This window comes from Perognathus longimembris, chromosome 3 (assembly GCF_023159225.1).
Source record: "Perognathus longimembris pacificus isolate PPM17 chromosome 3, ASM2315922v1, whole genome shotgun sequence".
In the NCBI taxonomy this organism is placed as follows: Eukaryota; Metazoa; Chordata; class Mammalia; order Rodentia; family Heteromyidae; genus Perognathus; species Perognathus longimembris.
The window spans coordinates 51,176,336-51,197,268 of record NC_063163.1 but is presented as its reverse complement, the minus strand read 5'-3'; the positions used below and the strand labels follow the sequence as shown (position 1 = coordinate 51,197,268).

Genomic DNA, 20,933 nt, shown 5'->3' with positions numbered 1-20,933 from the left:
CACGGACTTTCTGCCTGGGATAGCTTTGAACTGTGATCCTCAGGTCTCAGCATTCTGTGTAGCTAGGATTACAGGTGTGAGCCACCTGCTCTGGCTATAATTTTTTTTAATTTAATTTTATTGCAAAGTTGTTGTACAGAAGTGTTACAATTACATAAGTGAGGCAATGAGTACATTTCTTGTCGAACATTTTTACCCCTTCTGTTGTTTTTCTCCCACTTTCTTTTCTTCCCCCCACTTTCCTCCTTCAAGTTGTAAAGTTCATTTCCAACATAGTGTCTTGTTAATATCACCATTCTATTGGTTTACACTTTGTCCTTTGTTTCATCATATTGTTATTCCCCTTTCTTTCCCCAAGTTAGAAAAACTTATCTATGTTATCAGGGTACCAAAATAAAAAAGTGACAACGGGGGATAAACCCAAGAAAAGAGAAATAATGTCACTCAGTGAAACTAATATAATTCTTATATAACTTTTGTGATATTTGATGCAACTGACTGTACAATTTCTGATGGATAATGACGTGTGTATATACCAAAACATAATGAAGATGACTTAGAAGGGATTTTTTTTTTTTTGCCAGTCCTGGGGCTTGAACTCAGCCTGAGTACTATTCCAGGCTTCTTTTTGCTCAAGGCTAGTACTCTACTAGTTCTACTTCTGGCTTTTTTGGTTTATGTGGTACTGAGGAATCAAACCCAGGGCTTTGTGCATGTTAGGCAAGCACTCTACCACTAAGCCACATTCTCAGCCCTTATAAGGGATTTTTAAGTTTTATCATGAATAAATAGTAAATGGTTTGTTCCTTAGCATTCAAGTCCATGCATGACATATGATTGGGAAATATACTTTTATGTAGCTCATTCCTTTGTTACTTGAGATATTTGGACCTCTGCTAGTTCATTAGTTTCTTACAAGAGTCATTTTCTTTCCTTCATTGCATCAGTCGCTTCTTTCTCCAGCACTAGGGATTGAAGCCAGGGTAATTAAGGGGTCATGCTAATTTACATTCCCAGCACCAGAAGTGTCAGGTTTTCTATTTTTTTGTTTACTTGCATGACTTTTACATTATGTAATATGAGTAGAGTCAGATCTAAACCATAGTATCAGATAGGTTCTGGACATTACTGTTGGAATATAAGTACATTATTTTGGAAACAAATACTATATCAAGTGCAGAGTCTAAAATAATGAAGGCATACTATAGGTAGTTAGTGAGGTATTCATTGAATAGATGCAAAGTCAGATTGAGAACAGAAGTCACTCATGGTAAAAGACAGTGAACACATGGCAGACACACAGAACAAAGAGGGAAAGCATGAAACTTGAGGGAAAGTAGGTCTTCTTGGAGAGTGACTTAAACAGGAGTTTATTGAGCAAACAGGAGAGCAATGATATCAGTGAAGTATACATAATGTTCAGGGCCTGAACATTGTCTTTAGCTTGAGCCACAGGACCACTTCCAGCCTTTTCTGTTTATGTGGTGCTGAGGAATCAAACCCAGGGCTTCATGTATGCGAGGCAAGCACTCTACCACTAGGCCATATACACAGCCCACCACATAATCTTTTACGTTGGAAAACATCATATAACCACTCACAGTAGAATGGGGCCGATTCATTGTGTTGGTTTTTTCTTTAAATAATAAGTTCTATTTCAAAGAGATTTTAAAATGATAACCTTTTGTACTTAATAACATCCGTACCAGTTTTGGCATCATTAAGTTTTTGTGTGTGTGGATTAAAATTTTCATCAATTTCTTTGTAGATACTGTTTTTATTTACCTGTGTCTTTCTTTGTTTTGTTTTATGAAAGGGACTGGGATTTTCACTATGAATTAGAATTTAAAAGGATGTGATTATTTGGCAATTGATACTTTTCATTTTTACTTTATTCTGTGTGTTAAGAGGCTCCCATTAACCAGGTTCTTATATCTGCTATTAGAGTAAGTTGTTATGATGTATTGTTTACCTGTATATTTGCTTATCAGTCCGTATATTTGTTATTCTGTGTAATTGTTGTTAAAACACTATAAAATGGTTATTCTGCCTTTTCATAAATGGGGTTTTGTTTTAAGATGTATTTCAAAGATATGCTTTGAAGTTGGAGCTTTGTTGTATCATTATTTCCTTTGTTTTCTCCTCATCTCCCTAGAGTTTTTGTGGATTGTATTTGTAGCAACATTTGTTATACACTTGGGAATAGTTGTTTCTTTACTTCTGAAAAATTGCCAATAGGAATTACTTGTAGAGAGGACCAGTGTAAAATAAATAGGAAATAAACAAGTGCTTTTTATTTTGTTTGCCTTTGTTTCTGAGGGTCTCTAACAATCCCACATTACAAAGCATTTTCTTTTCATTAAGTCATTTATGATGCATGTTGATGGTTAAACAGTTAGATGATTAGTAGAGACACATACATTTGTTTTGGTGTATGGCTTTTCTGGTAATTAGTGTTTTGAATATATGAATTTAAATTCTGATGTGGATACTAGCTTTGGTAACTTGGGAAGGTTATTTCAGTTTTTGTAAATTTAGTTTTCTCTTATGCAATATCACTTAGCCATGAGAAATAAGGGAGGTTATATGCAGAAGTTATTCAGTACGCTGTAAATTCATAAAATGGTCATTTCTAATTATATAATACTTTGACTTACATCTTTGTTTCTTTTGTAAAATTGTATATAGATATGGCTTTATTTTAAAGAAGATACCTTTATTACAAATTAATAATAGAAGAGTTTTTAAATTTATATTATGCTGCTTCTAAAAGCAGTCTATATTGGCTGTTCCACAAGTTACCTCTAAGACTAAGATGAAGAGTCCAAAGCATTTAGGAATATAGAATGAAATGGAGAATATAAAAAATGTACTTAAAATATTAATCATTAATTTTAATTTCCTGGCAGCCAGGCAAAAAGAGTGGTATAATGACTTATACTATTCTGTTTATAAAAGCAATTGTACTAGTTTATTTGTATACATAACATTTTTTCACTTTCTTTCTTTCTCTGTGTGTGTTGTGTGCCAGTCCTGGGGCTTGAACTAAGGGCTTGGGCACTTTCTCTGAGCTTTTGTGCTCTTCTGGCTTTTTAGTGGTTAATTAAAGATAAGTCTCACAGACTTTTCTGTGTAGGCTGGTTTCAAACAGCCTTCCTTAGATATCAGCTCCTGAGTAGCTAGGATTATAGGTATGAGCCACGCTACCAGCTTTTTGCTAAATTTTACGATAAGACAAATTTATTTCTTTATAAAGGGATACTGCTAATATAGTAGATGATATAATTCATTCCTAATTTAGATATCAAAAGAGGTGAGAAATGATATCCCTGTCCTTTACAGTATTCTTACATTGTTTGTATTTTATTTTATTTTTGTCGATCATGGGGCTTGAATTCAGGACCTGGGCACTGTGCCTGAGCTCTTTTGCTCAAGGCTAGCACTCTACCATTTGAGCTACAGCTCCACTTCTGGTTTCCTGGTTGTTAACTGGAGATAAAGAGTCCCATAGAATTTCCTGCCTGGGCTGGCTTTGAACCTCCCTCCTCAGGTTTCAGATTCCTGAGTAGCTAGGATTACAGGTGTGAGCCAGCAGTGTCTGGCTCTGTTGCTTGCATTTTATAGAGCTTTATGTCTCTTTCCTGTCATACTTTTGCTCTTTACAATAATTCATATTAATGTAATATGTACTATGATTATTGTAGTTTACAGAAAATTGTTATGAGGTCAAGAGTAGGGTTCCTTTTAATTTTCTAAAGAATTATTTCTGAAGGCTTGACTGAGGAAGTACAATTTAAGTTAAGGTTTTGGGCATGTGTGTTTAAATATATTTGCCAATATAGAAGGAAAAAGGTGAATATAAGTAGAGAAATATGAGTGATATATGGTGGTCAGACAGAGATACCAATGGTCAGTGGATTCTGGAAGATTGGATGAAGTTAGATCTCATGCTCTCATTCAGCTTTCTTGCTCAAGGTCAGTGTTCTACGACTTGAGTCACTTATTTAGTCTCTCATTTTGTTGGCTAACTGGAAATAGTCTGACAAACTTTTCTGCCTGGGTTGACTTTGAACTTTGATCCTCAGCTTTTTCAGCTTTTTGCATTGCTAGAGTTACAGGCATGAGATAACAGTGAATGGTTAACTTAAATATTTTCTAGTAGCAACATTACAAAGTAAAATGAAAGAGTGAACTTAAGTTCAATATATTTTTATTAAACTTACTTTATCTGTTAGTTTGAGAACATCTTAGTTTTTCTATGGTTACATAAAGTTTCTTCTTTTATTCTTTGTTATATATAAAAACATTTTATTTCCTCCTCCTCTTCTTCCTCCTCTTCTTCTATTATTATTATCATTATTATTATTTGGCCAGTCTTGGAGCTTTAAATCTGGGCCTAGGCTCTGTTCCCAAGCTTTTGCTCAAGACTAGCACTCAACTGCTTGAGACATAGTTCCACTTCTGGCTTTTTTGATAGTTTATTGGCTATAAGAGTGTCATGGACTTTCCTGCTGGGATGGCTTTGGACTGTGATCCTCATATCTCAGCTTCCAGAGTAGCCAAGATTACAGGTGCTCACCACTCTATATGTAACCATTTTGGCCAGTCCTGGAGCCTGAACAATGGGCCTAGGTACTGTCCCTGAACTTGTGCTTAAGGCTAGCTAGCATTCAACCACTTGAGCCATAGCTCTACTTCTGGCTTTTTTTTTTTTTTTTTTTTGCCAGTCCTGGGGCTTGAACTGAGGGCCTGGCTACTGTCCCTGAGCCTCTTATTTTGCTCAAGGCTAGCACTCTACCACTTGAGCCACAGAGCCACTTCTAGCCTTTTCTGTTTATGTGGTACTGAGGAATCAAGCTTCATTCATGCTGTGCAAGCACTCTACCACTAAGTCACATTCCCAGCTCCACTTTTGGGTTTTTAAATAGTTCATTGGATATGAGTCTCATGGGCTTTGCTGACTGGGATGGCGTGGAACCGTTAACCTCAGCTCTCAGCTTCCTAACTAGCCAGAATTGCAGGTGCTCAGTACTTATCTATTGATATTTAAAAAGTATGCCATGTGCTCCCCAGTATAGTTTCACATAAAGTAATTTCATTGACCCTAAAGTGCACAGTACTCCACCTTCCCCTTCTCCCTCACTGATATTTTCACTTTTTCTATAATTTTTATTTTCCAGAATGTAATGCAGTTGGAATCATAAGTGTGGACCCCTTTCTGAGTGACCTCCTGCACTTAAAAATATTCACGAGAGGTTTTATTCCATGGTTTTGGTTGGTTTCTTCCTTCCTCCTTTTTCCTCTTCTTCCTCTTCCCTCCCTCTTCCTCTCCTTCCTGCTCCTCCTCCACGTCCTCCTCCTTCATTGAATAGTATTCTAATATATAGATGCTATGATTTGAATGTGGTTTATCTTTACCAAAACTCATATTGGAAATTGGTTGCTAGGAGATGTGAGTGGTATTGGAAAATAGAGTGTTTTAGAGTGATTAATGTCACTTTTTCTAAAACTAGATTAGAGAACAGATCAGTTTTTATGAATGTGTGTTGCTATAACTGAGTTGGCTTCTTTTTTCTCCTCCTTCTTCCGTATGTACCTTTTTGCAGCTTTACCGCATTCTCACTATGTGTTCTTGTCTGCTATGTTATGATGTAGCATGAAGCTCCCATCAGATATAGGAACCCAGTCTTGACCTTCCCTGTCTCCAGAACTGGGAGTTACATAAATCTCTTCATTTTAAAAATTACCCAGTATTTCATTAAAGAATGGTGTTGGGATATTAATGGGTATTGCATTGAATTTGTAGATAGCCTTTGGCAATATTGCCATTTTGATTACATTAATCCTCCCAATCCAGGAGCATGGGAGGTTTTTCCATTTTCTTAGTTCTGACTTAATTTCATTTTTCAAGCTTTTAAAGTTCTCTTCAAAGAGGTCTTTCACTTCTTTGGTTAAGGTTATTCCTAGGTATTTTATGTTTTTGGGGGCTATTGCAAAAGGAGTTGCTTTCCTGATTTCAGCCTAGGTCTTCGGGTTGTTAGCATAGAGAAAGGCCGTTGATTTTTGAAGGTTTATTTTATATCCTGCAACTTTGCCAAAGTTTTGTATCAGCTCTAGTAGCTTGGGGGTAGAGTCTATGGGATTCTTTAGGTATAGGATCATGTCATCTGCGAAGAGAGAAAGTTTAACTTCATCTTTTCCTATTTGGATCCCCTTTATATTCTCTTCTTGCCTAATTGCTCTGGCTAGGAATTCTAGTACTATGTTGAAGAGCAGGGGAGAGAGTGGACATCCCTGCCTTGTTCCTGATTTTAAAGGGAAAGGCTGGCAAGCAGTATGGAGATTCCTCAGAAGGCTCAATATAGAACTCCCCTATGACCCAGCAGCCCCACTGTTGGGTATCTATCCAAAAGCCCACAAACAAAATCACAGTAATGCCACCAGCACAACAATGTTCATCGCAGCACAATTTGTCATAGCGAGAAGCTGGAACCAACCCAGATGCCCCTCCATAGATGAATGGATCAGGAAAATGTGGTACATTTACACAATGGAATTTTATGCCTCTATCAGAAAGAATGACATTGTTCCATTTGTAAGGAAATGGAAGGACTTGGAAAAAGTTATACTAAGTGAAGTGAGCCAGACCCAAAGAAACATGGACTCTATGGCCTCCCTTATTGGGAATAATTAGTACAGGTTTAGGCAAGCCATAGCAGAGCATCACAAGGCCCAATAGCTATACCCTTAGAAACACATAAGATGATGCTAATTGAAATGAACTCCATGTTATGGAAACAAGTGATATATCACAGTTGTAACTACTTTCAACGTCCTATGTGTATGTGTAGTTTCTATTATTGATAATGTTTTGTATCACCTTCCTATGTTTGTACCTACACTATCTCTGTAATCTTATCTGAGTATATTGGAAACCGTGTTTACTGGTATTGGAAGTAGGAAATTCAAAGGGAATACCAAATTCGATAGACACAGGGTAAAAAAAGAGAAATAACTACAAAAGCAATACTTGCAAAACTGTTTGGTGTAAGTGAACTGAACACCTGGGGGGGGAGGGAAAGGGGGGGAGGAAGGGGGGCATGAGGGACAAGGCAACAAACAGTACAAGAAATGTATCCAATGCCCAACGTATGATACTGTAACCTCTCTGTACGTCAGTTTGATAATAAAAATTTGAGAAAAAAAAATTACCCAGTTTCAAGCATCTTGTTATGGTAAAGGAAATGGACCAAGGCAATTGTTGTACCACAATTTATTTATCCATTTACCTATCAAAGTGACATCTTGATTACTTTAAGTTTTGGCAATTATGATAAAGCTATGATAAGCATTTGAATGCACATTTTTTTTAGACACGAGTTTTCAGCTTCTTTAGTTACATATCAAGGATGAATGGATTATGTAGTAAGAGTTTGTTTCATTTTAAAACAAACTACCAAGTTGTCTTTTAAAGTGACTAGTATTTTGCATTTCCACTATCAGTGAAGGAGAGTTCCTGTTATTCTCTGTCCTTGCCCAACATTTGGCCTTTTCAATATTTTGGACTTTAGTCTGTCTAAGAAATGTGTAATGCTAACTTACTATTTGTCTTTGTTCACTAATGATGTGATGTAGCATCGTTTCTGTTGTTATTTGCTATCTACTTTTGCCTGTTTCTATGTAGGGTTATGAGTTTTCTGGTTTGTATTTACTTATTTTTTTATTCCATGTGTCTCTAAAGTAAAATGTAATCTCTTTGAATCGTTCATTGTTGGAACCCAGTTTTTAGGATGGTTCTTAACATGTGTCAGTATCTACCACACTGTTCTTAAATAATGATCTATTTGCCAACACTTCAATAAGTAGAAGCATGGGTCCTTTTCACCTAGTTAAGTGTAATGGAGTAAGTATTGGAGTTTTTCTTGCTAGCTCTGGCTTTTTATGCTATAATACAATCACTTGTCACATTAAACACCTCACATTCTCTTTCAACAAATCTGTAGATCATTGGCCTTCAACAAAAAGTCCAAGCCTTTAAAGATTTATTTTTGAATTAGAATACATTTGTTGTATGAGCGATTTTTATTGTGAAATTATACATCCCCTATCTAAAGACATGCATCATACTTTCTTTATCCACTCATTTATCATTCAACACATCAGCTGATCCCACTATTTGGCTATTATGAACAAAGCTTCAACACTGCAATAAACATGGATGTGCAGGTATCTTTCTTTGTATATTGATTTACTATCCTTTGGATATAGGCTGTAGAGTAGAATGGCAAAGTCATAAGCTAGGTGTATTAGTAGTTTTTCAATAAATCTCTGTACTGATTTCCATATGACCAATCAACAATATATAAGAATTTTTTTTCCTCACAATTTTTCGACCATTTATTATTGTTTATTTCTGTGATTATCATTCTGACCAGGGTGAAAGGGAATCATTGTGCACTTTTGATTTGCATATCCTTTATGCTAATGATGTTTAACATATATCTTCATGTATTTATTAGTCATTTGTATTTTTTCCTTCTGAAACTGCTCAGTTCATTCCCTGCTTATTCCTTGTGCTATTAGTTACCTTGCTGCTTAATTTTTTGGTATCTTTGCGTATTCTGGATTTTATAGTTTATCCATTGAACAGAAGTTTCTCTCACTCTGAGTTCTGTCTTGAGTCTGATCATTGTTTCTTCTGATGTGTAGAATCTGTTTAATTTGATGTAATTCCATTTGCCAATTCCTTTTATTTTCTGCGACATCAGATTCCTATTTAGAAAAGACTTATCTGTACCTCTCATCAAGAGTTTTCTTGTTTTCCTAGAGTAGTTCCAGAATCTTAGGTCTTACATTAAGATCTTTGATCTATTTGTAGCACGAGTTATCTACAGTAAGAAGACAAAACTATACCTCTCTCTCCCTGTTTAAAATTATAACTCTCGCTGATGGTTTTATAGTAACCTTAAATGCCAACATAAAGTGTTCTATTACAGCAAATATTGATACACTAACTCTTATAGTCTCACCACACCTAGCTCTTGACAACTACTAATATATTTATATCTTATGTTGAAATTTTAATAATTTTGTAAAAAAATGAGCATACAGTAAAAAAAAATGAGCATATAGTATGTGACCTTCTGAGATGAGTTTTGCTCAGTAAACCTAATGCCCTCATATCTGCACTATACATCCAGTTTGTTGTCTATATAGATAATTGTTTCTTTTTGATTGTTGGCTTATAATCCTTGAAGTTCTGGTCATGATTGGCCTATTTTATTTTGTTTTTTGTTGCTGTCTGAAAGTCACATTTCCTCAATCATTATTTTTTATTCTTGTCAGTCTTGCTCCCAGTGTTTTAAATGTCATCTATTCAGCTTCTCATTTCTAAGATTTTTTTTCAGTGTCTCAGTCTTTGCTGAATTTTCTCATCTGTATTTGCTGAATTTCTCATCCACCTTGCTTTTTGTCCAGATCTCAAAATCACTTCCTTACTTTATTAATCCATCTACATGAATCCTCTTTGAGGTCACTGATCATTTTTTAAAATTAGATTTAAAATTTTCCTTCTGGTGAAGCATCCATCTTTTTTTTTTTTTTTTTTGGCCAGTCCTGGGCCTTGAACTCATGGCCTGAGCACTGTCCCTGGTTTCTTCCCGCTCAAGGCTAGCACTCTGCCACCTGAGTCACAGCGCCCCTTCTGGCCGTTTTCCATATATGTGGTGCTGGGGAATCGAACCGAGAGCTTCATGTGTAGGAGGCAAGCGCTCTGGCCACTAGGCCATATTCCCAGCCTGAAGCATCCATCTTAACACCATTGGATTCACTTGCCAAGTTATAAACTTTTGGGAGGAAGCATCCTGACTTCCTTTTCATTTCTTGTGTTCTGTGTTTCGGTTTATGCATCTTTGGGGGATAGATAACTCTTCTAGTATTATTTAGGATATTTTCTTACAATTCAGCCTTCTTTCGAGGAGTCTGTTGGGGAGAAAGCAGGTTATAGCAGTAAGAACAATTGGAACTATCAACTATACCCCCCATAACTAAATAAAAGAAAGATGCTATGGTACCTATATGATAATGTAGAAAATTTTAAAGATAAGAAATAGGAAAAAAATGAAAAGAGAAGTAAAAAGAAATCACAATGAATCTTTAAAGCACATATCTGAAAATATTACGTTAATTTAGCAAAACTTTAGGTTACAATATCAACAGAGAAAAGCCATTTATATTTCTATATTTTAGAAATGAACACATACAGGGCTGGGAGGTAGCTCAGTCGCAAAGTGCTTGCTTTGCAAGTCCAACATCCTTGGTTCGATCCCCAGTACCAAAAAAAGAGACAAAGAAAAAAAAAGTAAAGAAATGAACACATACAAGCTAGAACTAAAACTTAAAAATATATTTATAATCAGTAAATTGGAATTGTTTTTGTAATTAAAAAACACTGTGAAGGATATGCATTGTAAACTTGATAAAACATTGAATAAAAAATACCAAAGATGTAAGTTAGCAGAGAAAGATATACCTGTTAATGGGTTAGGGGATTCAAAATAGTTTACCTATCAAATAGCTAATAAGAGTGTAATACAACTCCTTTAAAATAATCAATTTTATAGATGGAAAGAATTGTACAATTTATATAAAAAGCTAAGTGAGAGTAACTTAGAGTTTTTTGAATAAGGATAAAAGATGTGGGAGGAATCCTTGTATTGTTTCAAAACTCACATGCGTAAAACATTCCAGTAGTTACAAAATTTAAAATTCTGTGATACTCGTAGTTTCATAGATACAGAGGTAGAAAAAGGGAAAATAAAAACCAGAAACAGTCCAAAAAAATTATGGTCAACTGATTCCAAATAAAGTTCAAAAGTAATTCAATGAAGGAAGGATATTCTTTTCATCAACTGGGTATCAATAACCAAATAATATGATCCGCAACATATTTGTACCTTAAACTAAAATTAATTTAAGGCAAAACTAGGGACGGTGGTGGTTCAGTAGAAGCATTATGCATTGGAACCAGATTCTGAAACCAAATATCTTATGTGTGGCTCAAATTGTAGAGTACAAATTTTGAGAAAAAAAAAAAAACAAGCAAAACAGAACAAAACAAAAAGACAAAAGAAAAGAAAACCTAAGCAAGAGTATGAGACCGTTAGTGTTCAAGTCCTAGTATCCTAGTATCCCTCCCCACAAAGTGTATGAAGTGTGGTTCTTGGTATTGAGGTCCATAGTATATAACCTAAGAAGTCTTAAAATCTTGTGTTGAAAATACATAAGGAATTCAGCCTTTTTTTTTTTTTTTTTTTTTTTTTTTTTTGGCCAGTCCTGGGGCTTGGACTCAGGGCCTGAACACTGTCCCTGGCTTCTTTTTGCTCAAGGTTAGCACTCTGCCACTTGAGCCACAGCGCCACTTCTGGCCATTTTCTGTATATGTGGTGCTCAGGAATTGAACCCACGGCCTCATGTATATGAGGCAAGCACTCTTGCCACTAGGAATTCAGCCTTTTGATAAGGTTTTTTTCCTTGTAGAAGAGCAGCAACAGCACCCACTCTCTGGCACCTTCTTTTCCTATTAAACCTGATCTTGCCAACCAAAAATTGTGCGTAGTATGCTTCACAAATTAGAGAAATCATGTCTTACTAATTCAAGTGCATGGATTTTTGTGTTAACTTATGTGAAATCTTTTCTATTTTCCAAGAAGTAATGGAAAAGTAAGACAAATGAGGAACATAAAAAAGGCTAAGGAAATAACTTTGGTTCTGCGAATTACCTCTGAAACATTTAAAAAGTTTTATGTCATTTAAAAAGTAAATCTTTGTTGAAGGAAATTGTAAGCATATGCATAAAACCTGCCTAATAACTTGGGGCCTGAGGAAAGAAGTGAATTCTGCTTTCTAACTAGCTTTACTTTACTACTGTATTCCTGTCCTTCCATTCTGTAGTCGTGTGTGTGTGTGTGTGTGTGTGTGTGTGTGTGTGTTAGTGAATAACTTAAATGTACTTGGTAGTATGCTAATGGTATAAAAGTGGGCAGTAAGATATATACTCCTTATTGAAAAGCTACTTCAGAGGGATAGGAAGAAACCTGTAAGCAACTTTGTCTTATCTCAGTCTGGTAAAACAAAATACAGTGGGATGAATGTCTTAAACCATAGACTTTTCATTTATTTTCTTCTATTTCTAGAGACCAGGAGGTCCTGTGATCTAGCTTCCAGTAGATTTGCTTCTAAATAAGGATTATTTTTTCTGGTATAAAGATAGCTGTCTTCTCACTGTATTCTTAATGTTAGAAAGAAATAACTCTGGTCCCTTTTTAAGGAAATGAATCGCATTACAGGAGCATGACTTACTATTCTTTTTAAAACTAATTACCTCCCCAAGCCCCAACTTCAAAGGTCACATTGGATATTAGGGATTTCAACATAAGAATTTTAGAGGGTACAATAATTTGGTCTGTGTTGTTATGTAATGATTGATATGGTGAGGATGGAGTGTAATGGTGTTTGGGGAAAAGCCATCCTTCTGGAAAAGGCTTTTGGAATTAAGTGGTATCTACACTTATATTTAAAGATTTAATAGGAGTTAACAAATGTAAAGATTGAGAGAGAACACTGTGAATATATATAGGAAGTAACACATGAAAAGTTTTAGATGAAGTGTTAAATGGCATTGTAGAACCTTTCCTTAGAAGCAGTAAGGAAAAGGAAACAGGAAGCCAAAGCAGGAAGTTAGTATGGACTTGATGAACAGTGTCAAACTTTAGACTTCATTGAAGTTGCAAAGATATCCAACTAAGAACATGTATGTATGTAAATGCCCAATAATATTAATAAAATATTTGGCTTTTTGTTAGCTTATTTTGCTCAAATATTGTGTCTGATGTCATTTTCCTGCAGGTGATATGGTTTCTTTTTCTTTTTTTTTAATGTGTCTATGTGTTCGTGTTGAGGTTTATTGTTTTATTTTCTTTAATTGTACAACGGAGTTGCCATTTAACAAAGCAGTTTATGATCAATGTCACCCTTCTCAATATTGTCATCTGCACCACCTAACCTGCCTGCCCTTTACTTCACTTTTCCCAATTTTGAAGATATACATTGAATTCTTGACTGCATTCTCCCCTCTTCTCTTCGTCTGTCTTAAGGCCTCTTTTTGTGCTCATGGCTGGTGCTCTTACCACTGAAGCCATGCCTCCAGATCTGACTTTTATAGATATTTATAAATAGTAAGTCTTCCAAACTTGTCTGCTTTGGCTGGCTGTGCCCTGAGATTCTTAAATCTTAGTGAGAGAATAGTCTAAATAATAAATCCGCTCTTTCTACGTTTTCTCATGATATTTAGTTACTTCTATCTATTAAACTACTTATTAAAACAGAGATAAATACTTCTCTGTTCTTGGAAAATAGTTTCTTACAAGTTAACATCTTTAATAATGTATCATAATTATAAAAGCTTCATAGTACTGCTGACTCAAGACAGTTACTCATGTGATAATATTCTTTAGCTGTATAGCATGATGCAAATGATAATTTTAATTGATTTTAATAGGTCTTTAAGTAGTAAGTAAAATGTATAACCCACAATAAATTCATATTTTCTAGAAGCTTAAGATTGAAGTCAGCTGACAGTCTCTTAGAACATTTGTGCTTTTTTTCATCAATAAACCAGAAATAGTAGAAGGAGTTGAGGTGGTCAGATACAAAAGTGAAAATAAATTTTATGTAGAGAGAATATGTCAAAAAATCAGAATTTAGTGGAGGGGTTAGTTTTATTTATATCAGTTACAAATAAAATTATATATATTATGGTATTTCAAAATCTAAGACGAATGTTTAATATTAGAAGACTTAAAATAATTCTGAATTAGGTTGTATTATTTGTATGGGTTTCCCATGAAGATGAATTTATTGCTTGTTTGTAGTGGATTACATACTTCTTTTATGATATTTTCTGGATATCTAACACTTGTTAGATAAGGGTAACATTACATTATTAATAGACATAAAATGTTTATGATAGTACTATTATTTAGTAAGTTAGGTGTTATCATTACTGTTAATATTCTATTATTTGTGTCATGTTTGTAGTAATTTTTCCATATTTATGATTGTCTTTCAATAATGAGAAATTTAATTTTTGATCTGATCTCATTTTTCCTAATCTTGTTTCTCTTTGCTTATTCCTTCTCTAGTTACTCTGGTTTATCTTAATCTACATTGTAATCCAGCTCTCTTGGAGTATTTATACATGCATATGCATTTCTCTTTCTAGAATTTAGCACCATCAGTAGCACTATCAAGGCATGGCCTTTTTTTGTTCCTCTTGGCTCATCCTAGTGTCAGGTTAGAGAGTAAATTCTAGACACTAATCAATAAAATTATTGTCAAATGAAGGAATGAATGAATATCTTCAAACATGTCAGCTTCTTTCATTCATTAGACTGTAAGGATGTCCAGTTTGTCAAAAACAATAAGTAAAGGATATGTCAACTCATGTGACTTGGAAGGTTGAAGACATGTCTCAGGTAGAAGATTGCCAGCCAGTGAACAAGGCTTCCTATGCTGAGTTTTAGTCCCAGTCCCAGAGAAAACAAAGCAACAACCCCAAAACAAAATGTGTGATTTGGCTAAAACAGAGTAAAAGAGTATCATTCTATTATTTTCTTTTTCTTTTTGTATCCCTCTACTTAAAGTAGCATTTGCTGAGGACTGTGATAACCTTTGCTTATTTGACATAATGCAACAAATTATATTTGCTGTTAAGTCCACTCCCTTACTTAATTCTTGTTTTTACTTCAAAAAAGTACTTGAAGAACTTATATGTTTCTCTGTTCAACCCCTTAAAATATTCCTTCCATCATTTCAACACTTATTGTAAGTTGTACATCATCATACTATCACTTTCTTAGGATTATGTTCTGTCTTGACCAGCTGTCTCCCCTTTTTAGCTATTTGTCCTGAATTCCATTTAGTATTCATATGCTGTAGTTTGTTTTTTTTATAGATTTGAAAGAATGCTTTTTCATCTTTATGAAAATTAGATTTTTTTGGTCATTTTTGAAGTGTGTAGCTCTAAAAATTTGTGTCAAAAAATCTTACACCTGAAGATTTGATTTTTTAAAAATAATTTTATTTTATGGTAAAGATGATGTACAGAGAGGTTACAGTTACCTAAGTAAGGTAATGAGTACATTTCTAGTCAAATTTTTAATAATAGCTATGTATATTTCCTATTGTATTTTGGTATTGCTTATTATGTTATAAATAACCATTCATACTATTTCTAGTTCTTGTTTGTTTCTGTTTGTTTTCAGCTGGTTGGCGGAGAATTTGATCTGGAGATGAACTTTATTATTCAGGATGCTGAGAGTATAACATGTATGACAGAACTTTTGGAACACTGTGATGTAACATGTCAGGCGGAAATATGGAGCATGTTTACAGCCATTCTACGAAAAAGTGTTCGGAATTTACAGACTAGCACAGAAGTTGGGTTAATTGAACAAGTATTGATGAAAATGAGTGCTGTAGACGACATGATAGCAGGTATGTGACTATCTGACAGAAAAGTTATTGTTGAACTATTAATGAAGTTGGTAATGTTGAAATTATCTGGATTTAAAGTATGTAGAACTATATGGGAAATTTGTTTCTTATATTAGTGGAATACCTGAAGAATAAAATAAAAGAATTATAATTATGATTTTAGACAAACATAATTACCAAGTTTGCTTCTCTAAATCTTAGAAAATATCAGTACTGCATAGTAAGTACTATGAAGCCCATCAGAAAATTAAGAGGTATTTTTATGCAATGTATAATTCAATCTTTACATAGATAAAATGTCACAACACATGTTTCAGTTCTGTATAATGAACGATCCCTTTACTAAATTATCTCATCTTCAATATGCTATGTGTGGAACTATGACAGATGACAAGAGGTTTTAAAACCATGGTATATCTTTGTAAGTTTCTATTTTAGTTTATTATTGTTTGGAGGAAGCTTCTATATTAAAATAAGCACTATTAGGGAATAGAACATACAATTTGCACAAAATTTCAGGTAAAATATTATTTTGTTTCTTTATTATAGTTTTGTTCCAGTAACAACTTTGAGATCTGTGATTTGTCATCACCAATCCTTCACTAATGCCCTTTTGTGACTTTATACATTTCAATAGGAATATTTTTAATGATGGTCCTAGAGCAGCAGTTATTTCAAGAAATAAATAATTGTACTTGATCCTTAAGAAATAGATGAACTCTTTAAATTATTAAAAATTTTATATCAAGTTACGTATGCTGAGATCCACAATTTATAAGAATTAACATTTAATATCTGAACTTTCTGATTAGTCATAGGTTTTTTTTTTCTTAATGAGTATATTAAGATCATTTCTCGTTGCTTTCACAGGGGCATATAGCTCTACTGAACATGCTCTGGCATTCTCTGTAATGAATAATAATGGATAACTTTTTGATGAAAAACAAGACTCAGACTTCAATTTTTAAGTATCTTTTTGATAATTCTAGATCTATTTAGCAGCAATTTATATTGTCTCCCCTGTCATAGATAAAGTGGGTTACCACTTTGTCCTAACATAGAGCAGTTTAGAGGAGAACCCAGAATTACATTAGTATTTTAATTACTGGAATATAACTCATAAGCATAGGGATTTAATGACAGTGAAGACAGTAACAGAAATTAATGTTTTGAGAGTTTTTAGACTATGCAGCTCCATACTTCTTTTATTCTTTCTGTTTAGTATTGATGGTGGTAACACAGAATTTTTAATTTTTGTTAATTTAAGCATTTCCTTCCCAAAGAACCTGGTGGTGGAAGGATATATAAAAAGAGAACAAGCATCAGAAAACAATCTATACGTTAAATTTTTTTAGAGAACTCAACATTTGGATATCATACTAAAATATGAATACCAAGACACTACTAAGTTTTCATCTCCTTTCTATCATATATTAAGTTCAGAGAGGTACATTTTTACTTAATACTGTAAAGCAATTAAATATTAAATACTATAAAGCAATTAAATATTTAATTGAGCGCAGTTTCATAGTGTTTATTTGTCTTAAAAAAATCTTGTTCAGGGTTGGAAATATGGCCTAGTGGCAAGAGTGCTTGCCTCATATACATGAAGCCCTGGGTTCGATTCCCCAGCACCACATATACAGAAAACGGCCAGAAGTGGTGCTGTGGCTCAAGTGGCAGAGTGCTAACCTTGAGCAAAAAGAAGCCAGGGACAGTGCTCAGGCCCTGAGTCCAAGCCCAGGACTGGCAAAAAAATAAATAAAATAAATAAAATAAAAATAAAAAATCTTGTTCAAGCCAGGTGCTGGTGGTTCATGCCTATAATCCCTACTCAGGAAGCTGAGATCTAGGGATTGCAGTTCAAAGCCAGCCTGGGAAGAAAAGTCTGTGAGACTCTTATCTCGAATTAACTACCTGAAAACTGGAAAGTGGAAATCTGGATAGGAGTAATAGTGTTTTAGCCCTAAGCACAAAAGCTAAGGCCCAGAGCGCAGGGCCAGAGTTCTAGCCTCATGACCCACCCCATCATTCAAAAAAATATTGTATATGTTTTCATGTACAACGAAAATATAAGGAATTAAAATTTTGAATCTAAGTACAAATTTAATTGTCACTTTTTGTCACATATATTGTATATATTGCATATATAAACTTGGCTTTTAAGAAAGTGTCTGCATATAAGCATTCAAGGAATCCTTGGGCTGGGAATATGGCCTAGTGGCAAAAGTGCTTGCCTTGTATACATGAAGCCCTGGGTTCAATTCCCCAGCACCACATATAAAGAAAATGGCCAGAAGTGGGGCTGTGGCTCAAGTGGCAGAGTGCTAGCCTTGAACAAAAAGAAGCCAAGGACAGTGCTCAGGCCCTGAGTCCAAGGCCCAGGACTGGGGAAAAAAAAAAAAAAAAGGAATCCTTGATACTAATTGCTGTTTCACTGATTGCTTAAGGTTTTAATTTTTATCTGAAATTCTTTCTTACAAATAATCTCAAAAATTTTTATGTACTAACATCTTCATACAGTTTTGTTATTGAAGTGATGTAACATTTTGTTTCATTTAAAGGTCTTTCTCAAATATATCATATTAATTTCTGCACATCATAGAGATTATTTTCTTGCTTTGATATTAAGGATCAGTTCATTATTTATTGTTTTTAAAACATGTAATACTTTAATTTTTAAAAATAATTTGTGATACTAGATAATAAAAACTCTATAACAATTATTTCACTTTACCCATCTCTAACTCTATATATGTGTGCATTTTTAAGCATTTTATGTGTGTAAATTGGTTTGTATTAACATGTGTAGAATATTTAATTCTTGGTGCTTTATGAAGGAAGGAAATGAAGTGTAAATATTTACCTGTTTAATTTCTTATGTAGAACATGGAACACGATATTAATCACAGTGTTTAGAAAAAGTAACTAGAGACATGAGATTAATTTTTATTAGTATTTGGTAAGATGGTGTTTTCATTATATATACAAAAAGTACTCAAATGTGTACAACGGATATTTTCAGTCATGTGTATTTAAATCATACTTGTTCATATAGATTAATGGGTAAGAATGGGGGTTCTGGAACCTTATTGCTTGGAATTTAATATTGGCTTTAGTACTTGCTATATTTTTTGGACAATTTGATTAAGCAATATGTGTCACAGTTTACTCATTTTTGAAAGAGAATATTAATGGTTTTTAACTTAAGTTTATTATGAGAATTTGTGACTTGGACATAAACCAGTCACTTAGAATAATGCTTAATATGGTAGTACTTAATAATTTTTATTCAAAATTATTATTGAACTAGGGATATTTCAAGGCATATCTTATTAAGAACAGATAATTATGATAGAAAATTCAGTTTTTCATTTGAAAATAACAGTTTGCAATGTTATGTTTTTGTCTGTTTCCATACTTTAGTTTGAATCTTTCTGCATACAGTAAATAGTTTGTCTGTGGAAATTGTTAATTGGAATTGCAGTTCAAAAGGACATTTAGCTGGGTTTGATGTATATGTATATCATATATATATGGCAATTGATAATTTTGGCTTTTTAAAAAGATTATACTTTGTCATATGGATGCTCCTCCTGATTAGAGTAGAGAATAACTATATTTTTCTTTGAAGATCTTCTAGTTGATATGTTGGGGGTTCTTGCCAGCTACAGCATCACTGTTAAGGAGTTGAAGCTTTTGTTCAGCATGCTTCGAGGAGAGAGCGGAATATGGGTAAGCTGTGATCAGAGGGAGAAGAATCAATATCAATTTGTTCATACTTAAAAGTTCAGCAATTTGTCCCCAGGGAGCTATATATTTGAATTGGTAGTGGAATTTGTTTTCTTTCTAAACCATTAAGTAAATAATTAATTTTCTGTAGATAGAAAACAGTCCAGTGATTAAAATGGTATGTTAAGTATTATTTATAAATTTGTGTGATTTTGATTTCATTTTTTTCTTCCATTGTTTTTTTAGCCAAGACATGCAGTGAAATTATTGTCTGTTCTTAATCAGATGCCACAAAGACATGGCCCTGACACATTTTTCAATTTCCCTGGTTGTAGTGCTGCGGTAAGTTTTACTTGTATGTGTTGTTATTATAATTATTTTAAATATTTAAATCAGACAGCTTCTGTCCCTTTTCACCTCTGATTTATTTTGTTTTTCTTTAGTTTGGCTTTTCTAGATCAACATATGAGTAAAATTATTTACTCTATAGTATATTGGTACTCTCTTTGAGGAAAGGTCTGCTTTGTGAGTCAGTCTGTCTTCCTAGCTTCATCTTTTATCCTTTGCTTATTCCACTTATGATAGTCCTTTTGAGATTGTTCCCGGTTTGTAGTTTTTATCAATACTTTATTCTGAATAGTATTACATTTTATGGATATATCTGGCTTATTTACTCATCTGTTAGTATACATTTGGGATTCTAGGTGTCTGCTATTGTAAATAATATGCAATGTATAATATACATATACTGTATATATGTGTAGAATGAGGGAAGGGAAAGGGAATATCAAAATCGAGAGACAAAGGATAAAAAGACAAATGATTCCAAAAGCAATACTTACAAAACCATTTGGTGTAAACCAACTGTACAACTCATGGTGGGGAGAGGGAATGGGAGGGAGGTAGGAGGTGAGGGAGGGAAATGAGGGGGAAGTTAACAAGTTGAACAAGAAATGTACTCACTGCCTTACATATGAAACTGTAACCCCTCTGCACTTCACTTTGACAATAAAGGAAAAAAAATAAAACTGCAATGAACATTTAATGCACTGTTCTTCCTGTGGACATATGCTTTCTTATCTCTTGGTTAATAGCTGATTGACATTGCTGAGTATTATTGAGAGTATATTTACGTTCATGAGAAATGGTCAGATTATTGTTTATCAGGTTTACATTTCCATCAGCAGTGTGAAAGCCTCAGTTGAGTTGCATCCTGGACAATGGTAGTCTTTTTAACTGGTCATGTGCCACTTCACCTCATTGTAATTTTATAATTTTATCAAAACTTAGGATGTTAAGGATTTTCCTTGTCTTTATTTTTTGGTGTAATTGTCTTCTTTTGCAATGTTTGCCCAATATTCTCCTAATGTCATTACAAATGGTTATCTTATTAAGATACCTTGAGAGTTCATTTATTAGACATACATTTGTCAAATAATTTTTTAATTTATGATATATCTTTATACTTATACACATTTACACACATATTTTGGTCATGGGGTTTGACCTCTGGGCCTGGGTGCGATCCTTTAGCTCTTCTGCTCAAGGCTAGTGCTCTACCACTTTGAGCCACAGAGCCACTTCAGGTTTTCTGGTTGTTAATTGGAGATAAGAGTCTCAAGGGCAGGCTTTGAAGCATGAGCCTC

General features: G+C 34.0%; 1 protein-coding gene across 10 annotated transcripts in view; it reads left to right on the top strand.

Moving 5' to 3' along the window:
- The window catches only part of Nbea (neurobeachin), a 525,681-nt gene that overhangs the window by 31,065 nt on the left and 473,683 nt on the right, over nucleotides 1-20,933 (top strand). For all 10 annotated transcript variants that reach the window (XM_048341508.1, XM_048341507.1, XM_048341505.1 and 7 more), the window contains exons 2-4: nucleotides 15,324-15,555; nucleotides 19,190-19,290; nucleotides 19,534-19,629. In XM_048341508.1, the coding sequence (XP_048197465.1) occupies nucleotides 15,324-15,555; nucleotides 19,190-19,290; nucleotides 19,534-19,629 (429 nt within the window). The remainder of the gene's footprint in view (nucleotides 1-15,323; nucleotides 15,556-19,189; nucleotides 19,291-19,533; nucleotides 19,630-20,933) is intronic.